Source organism: Teleopsis dalmanni, chromosome X, assembly GCF_002237135.1.
Source record: "Teleopsis dalmanni isolate 2A chromosome X, ASM223713v2, whole genome shotgun sequence".
Taxonomy (NCBI): domain Eukaryota; kingdom Metazoa; phylum Arthropoda; class Insecta; order Diptera; family Diopsidae; genus Teleopsis; species Teleopsis dalmanni.
The window spans coordinates 83,621,977-83,631,855 of record NC_051848.1 but is presented as its reverse complement, the minus strand read 5'-3'; the positions used below and the strand labels follow the sequence as shown (position 1 = coordinate 83,631,855).

At 34.6% G+C, this 9,879-nt stretch overlaps 1 protein-coding gene across 1 annotated transcript; it reads left to right on the top strand.

Annotated features, from left to right (window-relative positions):
* Positions 1 to 1,738: 1,738 nt before the first annotated feature.
* Positions 1,739 to 2,296, top strand: LOC119688628 (the record flags this gene model as incomplete). The annotated part of the gene is given in 1 exon segment (XM_038103300.1): positions 1,739 to 2,296. A coding segment is annotated over 1 exon segment (558 nt), but the record flags the coding sequence as incomplete, so codon positions are not given.
* Positions 2,297 to 9,879: the final 7,583 nt, after the last annotated feature.

Sequence of the window (9,879 nt, the reverse complement as noted above, 5' to 3'; positions counted from 1 at the left end):
CAATTTTAACAAGAAAATTTGTTATACGAGAATATTTTGAAATAATCCATTGGTGGAGATGTTCACTTTAGAACGCCACTTCTAGTTCATACTTTACTATCGCATTTGCAAAAGTTGTCACATTTATTATTTTATTCTATTCTATTTTCTTTTTATATTGTGATTTTATAATAAAATGAATAGAATTTTTTTAAATAATAATGTTAATTTAATATTTTATTTCATCCATCGCAAACTGTGTGCGGTAATAACGTTGAACTATGAAAATGGCGACATAAGCAGTGCCAAAAGGAAACGGAACTGTAAGCAGGAGTTTCACTGACTGCGACTGAGGATAGTTACACATAATAAACCAAAGCAAGATAGAGTGAATTAATATGGAATAGCAGTGAATGTGTAAGGCAGAAAGTAGTCAATGCTCTTCGCAGAACGGTAGTCCGCTCGCTAACTGGTACGTACTACACAGGTCTCTGGCTGTCGGTCACTACATTGCATTGCACTGCAAATTAATTATGCAAGTATAAATGTCACAGTAACTCACTGCTCTGCTGCAGCCGATCTGCTGTATATATATATCTGCTATATTCATTTATTTGTAAATTTGCTTCACTGGCACAACAATTTTTGGCTTGGGGTTAGGGTTTGGGTTGTACTCATATGTCCTTTTTGTTTCTGTTGCTGTTATTGTTATTGTTAGTAGCTTTGTTGTTAGTGTTTGCATTACGAAATGGCACAAAAAGCTTGTTCCATTCATCAGAATAAGTTGCGACAGCATCTGCTGCATCTGCTGTATGTTCGGGTGCTAATGTTTTCAAGCTGCTGTCAACATTTAAAACATGTTTTCAACGTCCCGTAATTAAAGGACATTCGGTTCTGATATTTTATATATAAAATATTCCAAAGGAGCATATATATAGCAATGATTTCCTTACACTTGAGTTATATTCATGTAATAAATCTTTTTGTTTGGAAAGATTTTTAAGTAAACTTAAGTTCAATAAACCTTTTAGTAGTGATATTGTTGAAGAGCTATGATTTACAGCATCTGGTGCAGGAGACAACAAAGTATAATTTATAACACTGCAAGGAAAATCATTTCTAATATGGTTGATAGATTTATAGCAAAATTTAACAAAAATCCAAACATTTTTAGCAATATTAGAAATCAAAGTAAATACTAAAAAAAAAAATTAAATTATTATTAATTAAATTATTTTTAAACCAGTGGAAATGAAGTTTCTGTTTTATATAGATACATTTTTAAATAGATGTTTCACTTAATACGACAAAATTACTGGTCTTGTCGTTGCCCATTTAAGAAAGTTTTCAATGTATTAAGGTTAGGTTAGGTTAGGTTATACCGGTTGTCGTAAGAATTCACTTAGGTCTATTGGAATATTGTGTCACCTTATAAGAAGCCTTATAAGTAAAAAAAAATCATAGTGAACCTTTGATAAATCCTAAATTGGTCTTTAGAGTATAGTCAAATCAACACTTGATACGAAGGCGGTTTGATAAGTCAGTGACTTTTTGAATTTCCCGCGCAGTTACTTCAAATGCAACAGTGCTGACTTCAGATGTAATTTACCAGTGGGCAACTTTCTAATTTTGAGCAAGCTACGTCGTTCAGTTGGTGTTTGATAGCCGTTCAAAGCAGACAACCTTGTGAATTTTTACGAAAATGAAAAAAATTGAATTTCGTGTGCTGATTAAGCATTACTTTTAACGTAAAAAATCCATCACTGAAACTAAGGAAAGACTTGATAAATACTACGGGGACTCGGCATCATCAATTTTAATGGTTAAGAAATGGTTTACAGAGTTCCGTTGTGGTCGTACCAGCACTAGTGACACCGAACGTTCAAGTCGCCCAAAAGAAGTGATCACGCCGGAAATCGTCGATAAAATCCATGAAATGATATTGGATGATTGGAGAATGAAAGTACGTGAGTTGGCTCATGCTGTAGGTATCTCAACTGAACGGGTACATCATATTTTACACGAATATTTGGATGTGAAAAAACTCTCCGTGAGATAGGTGCCGCGATTGCTCACACTCGACCATAAGTGCAATCGTGTGATCACTTCAAAAGAGTATTTAGCGATGTTCAGCCGTAATCCGAACGAATTTTTGTGCCGATTGGTTACTGTGGACGAAACATGGATCAATCACAACACGCTATAGACCAAGGAACAATCGAAACAGTGGGTTGCTAAAGGTGAACGGAGTCTGTCAGCCAACGAGGTCATGGCCACAGTAGAGGTATGTAGCAGTCCAAAACAGTTCTGGATGTAAATTGGACTGAATTCCAGAACTTTAAATCAAACTGTGTTCAGTAAGGTTTGGCAATTCCTTATGAATCTCTAAAACTCTAAACAGATCTAAAACAACGCTTCTAAATTGTGGAAACTTAAGTTTATAGAACACTTAGTCCATTTTCCGGTCAATACAATGGCTACGTTAATAAGCAAAATTGCCGCATATTGAGCGAAGATAGTCCTCAAGCCGTTAACGAATCACCATTACATCCATTCACCTTGACTGTTTGGAGCGGTTTACACACCAGTGGCATCATCTGTCCTTATTTCTTTTGAAATGAGAACAGAGTTAGGATTTCCTCTTACGGTGAATGGGGAGCACAATCGAGCTATATAAATTTAATTCGTTAAGCATCGATGACATTTGACATTTGTTTCCAACAAGATGGCGCAAATTAACATACAGTGCGACAATCAAATTATATCGAAATCAATTTGGTGACAACTTATTTCCAGAAGTGGTCCTGTTAATTGACGCTCTCATTTGTGCGATTTAACGTATCTCGATTATTTTTTATTGGACTATTTTGAATCATAGATATATGTCGACAAACCGGCAAATCTTGAAGCACTGGAAGCCAATGTTCATGACACCACTGACGCCATTGACACCATACGGCCACATTTACTGCAAAAAATAGTCAAGAAAAGACTGATCGAATGGACCATGTAACTTGAACCCGCGGCAGACATATGCCGAAATTCATAGTCAGTTCATATTCCTGCTTTCTATGAAGGGTAGAAAAGCAGTCAGTAGTAGGTATGCATTTATTGAATACCAAATGTGAGATTATTACATTTTAATCTCTTTCGTGCATACATAAAAGGAGTAGTAAAACGAAATCCATTATTTTTTCAGAAAATGAAAGGCTTATTTACCATTGTTAGAATTACCATTGATCTAGAATGATATTTGACCCCAATCAGGGTTAAATATGCGCCGTTTTGTTCGATAATTTGTGTTTATCTTGAGAGTAATTTCATCATGCCTCTCTCATAGATGACTTCATCGGGACAAAATCTATCGAGACAATCGAATTTCGTAAGATTTTATTGACGCAAATTTTTCACAAGAAAGTCGTTCGTCATAAATAGGAATAAATGGTAATTAGTTGGTGCTAGGTCTGGACCAGGTCTGGTTAACTCGTGTGGCACCCATACATCGAGCTTCTTTTTGTATTTAACCTAATTTGAATGGTTTCAAATGCTCCTGGTTTTTAGTGCAATCTTTAGCTTTTGGGTCCCTAACATTATCTTCTCAGATATAGTCGTTATACTTCCTACAATTAAACTGGCAATTAAACAAAAATAACTGAGCATAGCCAGGCAAAACTGGGCTGACGAACCTTAATGCTAGATTTCTATGTTTACTTGGTCTGATTTAGACAAGAAACGAACTAATCAGCTACTGCAACTAAGGCGGAACCTCCTCACCTACGAGACTGGGTCTACCCTATTATGATTTTTGCCGAGGTTGTGGCTCTGAGGATAAGGGGGAGACTGGGGCCATCTCATATGTCAGTGTCCTTTCTTAGGTAGAAAAAGATTTAAGATCTTCGGATCCCCTTTTTTCACCGATCTGACTGAACTGTCATCCTGTAATGTTAGGGACCTGACCAAGTTTATAAAACTGTCAGGTTAGTTTTCCTTTACCTAATGGGGGGAGTCGGTACCTTCTTCAGAATTGGTTGTACACTCATTTAAATCTCTGTACGTACAATGGCATTCCTATGGTATCACAATGGGGCATCATTTGAGCTCAAGTGGCTTTTTTGGAAACAAGACCGCCACTCCAACCTACCTATCTAAGCTGTTTAGCAATCGAAACAGTGCTTACATGACTCGAACTGGTCAGACTCGACAAATTTCCTGATTTTATCGGCATTTTCAACAGTTGGGCTTCCAGTATGTGGTGCATCTGACATCGAAATTACCGAAATAATCATCTTTGACGCGCGCTCAAAGAAATCTGACTCAACCAATTCCAAAACCAAAAGCTTTTTTGTACAATATCTCATATTTTTAACGCCATCTAACATATCCCGATCGGACTTATACAGAAAAGTAAAGCCTTCTGTTGGAAAATAATACTTTTCTTACACTATACCTTAAATATGTGAGAGCAAATCTTTGCAGCCCACATTTGCAAATATCCTAATATAATTTTTTTCATACTAAAATTCTGAGGCGTGTGGAGATAATCCCATTAATTTTCTGCTATATTTATTAATAAAATTGAACAGAGCATAACATAATAAGTAGTTTAAATCTACATTGAGGACAAAATACCGTAAACTGTGATACATTTTTGAATAATTCCTTTCCAATAAATACAAACCAGCAACATCTTCTCTACCCGCAGCTACATCGTCTCATAATATTTACAGGAAAACAGCATTTAAATTTCCTTACGCACAAACGAGCAAGTCATGTTTCATTGCCTCGCTCCTTCCCGCTCATTTATATGATAATTTCCTGTGAGTTAACTGCAACAACTGTAGAAACAATTACAACAACACAGTGCACACAGTACAGCACAACAACACTTTATACAATACTTGCGTTATAAGATCTTAAGTTTGTCATGAAGTTCTGTCGCTTTTAAGCAGCAAAGCGGCAATGAAGCACTTCTACTACTCGCACATTGGCACATTGACATATTGGCAACTGCCCCTCCGCGTTCGCACATTTACTGCTGCAGCTCACCCACCCAAAACAATGCCGGCAGCTGAAGGCCACCAATGCTCGCTTTGTCATTTTATTTAATCTTTCATTATTGTTTACTTTGTTTTTGCATTTTTTTTTATTCTTTAAAATTATTTATGCTTTCTGTTACGTTTCAATATTTAATTCTTTTTTCTTTGTTATGTTGTTTTTTTTTTTATTTTGTGTTCATTGTTGTTGTATTTACTGTGTTTTTCTTGCTATTTGACGCTTGTTTGCTTGTTTCCTGTTGCAAATTTAATTCTGCATTTATTGTCGGCCGAGTTAAAGACATTTTTGTTGCATTTGTTTTTGTTGTTGATGTTGCTGTTATTGTTATTGTTATTGTTGTTGTTGTTGTATTCGCATAGCTGTCTGGTGGCTTGAATAGTTAGTCGGCTTTGATTATTTTTTACTGATAGCAGCTGCCGTTTGTTGCAAAGTTCAAACAATCACCAAAAATTGTCAACAGCAGTTTTGAAAAATTTGGCTCGGGTCAAGTCATAGTTTTAATTTGAAACTCCAATTCAAATAGAAAATGACGATTCGGATGAATCTTAAATTTTTCTTAAATTTTTGTATAAAATTTGTGTTAAATAATAATAAGGACTTTAATCATTCATAAATATGTGTCTCAATACTAAAATGGGTATAGTTTCCTCCTTGGGAGAGAGCCGGGCCCTTCTAACACTTTTGCTGTTCTTTGCTGTTCTTAGTTGTAAAATGCAACTGTTCATCAAATGGAAATCATGAATGCAATCATTCTGCCCATGTGACTCTGACTTTTAACTATTACCACCGCCATACGAGGGCTGCTATTTATATATCTGGCCTAGGCAACACTAAGTATTACCAGGTGCGGTGCAATCTGACATTTCCATTGGAAAGGTTGACATTTTTTAGCATAACATCACTCAGAACGTGTTGTCATTTAATTGTGAATTGTTTTATTTACAGAGACTTGAAAAATTCATTTCGATCAAAAAATGGAATTAAGACGTGAACATTTTCGTGCGATTATTTTTCACAACTTTCGATGTGTATTACCACAACAAGAGTGCATTGATGAACTTAAACCTTTGTATGGCGATGAAGCACCATTCTATAGCACTGCGAAAAACTGGTTTAATGAATTCAATCGTGGCCGACGCTCGCTCAACGACAAATTCCATGAAAATCGTCCACAGAACGGCATCAGAGGACATTGATGCCGTGCGTGAGCTGATAATGGAAGATCTGTCACATGACGATCTGGTCGTATGGCGACTATTCCGCTTGTTTTGGAGGTGTCTCAATCGGAGTGGAAAAAGTGCTTCTACAATTGGTGTGAGCATATGTGACTGAGCACAGCTGACAACCGATCTACGTAATGAGGTTCTAGAAATAGTGAGATGAGGTGGAATACTGCTGATGAACAACGTACAGCCGAAGGTGACTTAATAATATACTCAGACATGTCATATACGTGCATTCCTCATATTAATGATGTTGGTATATATCTGATTCTAAGCATTAAAAATGTCGTACTTGAATTGCACGTGATTTCAGATAGCAATGCTACTGCTCGACTAAATGCTAAGTATAGTAAGATAACAATTATTCAGTGCTATGCTCTGACAAAACGCTACGGTTCTGAGACCTGGCTCATGTCTATTAAAACTAAAACCAAGATACAAACGTTTATCAACCGCTGTCTGCGAAATATACTTCGGATATATTGGCCCAGAACGATAACAAATTAAGAGTTATAGAGGCTCGCAGGCCAAATAAGTATAAACGGTTATATACGAAAGCGAAATTATGGGTGGATGGGGCATGCATTACGTAAATCTTGTGATCACGCACACCACGCTAAGCTAGAACTCACAAGAAACACGACGCAGATGCAGCCCTAAATTGATCTGGAAGAAAACAGTGCATACAGAAACTAGCAAATCATTCAACGAATTAAGACAAATAGCACGAAAAAGAAACTGTTGGAAATCTTTTGTTGAGTCCTTAAGCTCTTAATGATGTATGAGAACATTTCTCAAAACAGTGATTTCGTATGAAACTTAATATAATTATCTTCAATCGAGAAAATTTAAATAGACTTGAAACAAATAAGCTATAAGCGCAGGGAGACAAAATTGAGTATATTACTTGAAACAATGTGATTAGCTCACTAAGACTCTCATAAGAATATTGTCGATAGGTGAATAATATCTAATGGTATCTTAAGCACAGTTATTTGCGATTGCGAAAATTAAGATAATATAGAATATGTTACTAGTTTGGATACATTGAACGACCTACAATTCTTCAATAAACTAAAATATAGCAATGGATTCAATGATGATTTTAAGTAATTAAGTGAAAGGACAGTTAGTGGAAACAAAGTTATATTAGAAACAATCCCAATTTAAATATTACTGGATAAACTGTAAAAGCTTAAAACAAGCTTTCGGCTCTTTGTACACAACTCATTTTAAATTTTCTTGAATTGACTTTTCCACTAAACATAGAAATAACTTAAGTTTTCACTTCTTAGTTGACACGACACTAAAGTTTGAAGTATGATCTTAACTAAGGAGGTCTCATAAAACCCTGTATCTGTCGCTTCGATTAAATGGATGTTTAAAACACTGAATTGATGCTTTTTAAAGAATATAAAATAATTAATTTGAGTAATATAAAATTTTTAACTAATTTGTGTTAGTATTGAATACAGAGAGGTAGATTCGTTAAACTAATTGGCTACAAAGTTTTCAACCATACAATTCCAGGTCTTCAGCGGTACCAGCTACCAGCTGTTAGGATCGGTGAGTTTTCTGTTGGAAGCTTTGCAGTTTTATTATTGTACAAATGTAAAGTCCTTGTCATCAGTCACTTATATGCTCTGTTGTATACCGGAAGTACACCACATTGTTATATGCATGGATTTCCAGATATGCGAGTTTATCTGCTACCTTATTTCACTCCACGCCTCTATGTCCACGTACCCAGAGACATGGAATTTCCTTTTGGACTCAAGTGATTCTAATAGTCTTCTCGTACTTGAGCACGATTTTGGAATAGGTTTTGTGGGCTGCTGTCGGCTGACTGTCAATATAAATATTAATTTTTGGGTTTGTTATAGTATGTCTTGCGCAAGACTCCACTGCCTTTTGAATACCGAATACTTCCGCATGGAAGATACTGCAGTAGTCCGGTAATCAATAAATATAAAAAGCATTTTTAGTTGTAAAATGAATGGAATATAATTTTATTGTTTTTGGATTGGCATAAGTGTATAAAATGTCAAGTGAGTTGCTTAAAACTTTGACAGTATGTATATAAAGTAAACACCATTTACCTACCGCTGTGGTAAGAGTTTTTATGGAGCTAGTTTTATCGGATCTGAGAGAGGCTTGTGTATGTGTATATCAACTAAGTTCTAGTAACGTTGAAAAATATTTTAATGGTTTTATATCTTTTTTACTTTGGTCTATTGAAAGTCAATCAGGCGAATGACAAATTTTTTTGTTATCGTTTTTTTCTGTAATTTTTTATATATTTTCCAATTTTCTTTTTTCGCTTTTAGTTTCTTTTACACATAATTTTTTTTGTGTCTGCGTTAATATTTCATAGCATATTTTATTCACTTCTCAGTTGACTTTTGTGTCTTCCTGTCGACGATTTGTATACGTCGATGTGATATGTCTTCGTACACTTGTGACGGTAATGCCAGTAGATTGTATGCGTTCTACAATGGCGTGGATATTGTTGTCAATGCCATCATTAGCCTGATCATTGTCAATTTATGTTGATGGTAACTGTTCAATTGTCACTGTCATTAGTTGGAGTGGCAGGACATGACTTGGTGCTGCAACAGAGGCTGTTTTCGTTCTTATGGAATGCACGATTGCTGACCGTATTGTGTGGTTGGTTGTGTTATGGTAAATAAAAAACAATGGTAGTGATGGCCCAATGACCACGTCAACTTATTTAGAATAGCTTTTTTTATATTGTAATTTAAATATATTCACTATTGATTTGTTGACAAAGTTTGATTTGTAAGGACTTTTCCCTTCCTGCATAAACGAATTCTGAGAAAATGTTCAATTTTTTTGTTAAAATGGACTCCCAATATATTTTAAAATTAAAATAAAATCTAATAGGAAATTAAATAATAAAAACAATTTCAAAAAATAATATTAAAACAAATTACTAAATTATAAAGTATAATAGAACACAACTGAAAAGCTCTTATTAAAGTATATCACAATGTTGGATAATATAAATAGTTATAAATTATGAAAGTAAGACTTTAAACTTATTAGAAATAATGACAGTCTTGAGTTTGGGTCTTGACTAACAGAAACAAAAATCAGTAATAAAATTATATGTAATTATAAAATTTGTTTTCATTTGAACGTCAATTATGATGAAAGAAACCATATTCTTGATATAAAGCAGGACATCGAACCGGAACCGAACCGGAAAACATATATCTGTTTATTTCGGTTCAATACCATTTAGTTTGGTATCTGTGCATCTGTTTCTTCAGTTGTTAAATTTTTATTTATTTATTTTTTTGAAAAATATTTTAAATTGACTAAAACTTATTACCATTAATGGGTGTTCCTTTGAAATGTTGGAGTATTCAGGATTCAAACGAATAATGGACCTAATAGTGACTGCTGTAAGTAGCAATTTTTTAGTTAATGTCGAAAAAATTAAATTGCTAATACATAAGACGGCTTCTAAAATTAGAACTAAAATACATACTGTTTTAGATAAAAAAATGATTTCTTTAAAAGTTGACATAGCTACTCGACTAAATAGATCAATTTTGGAAATCAATGCACAGTTGGTATTAGACGGTAAAATAAATTT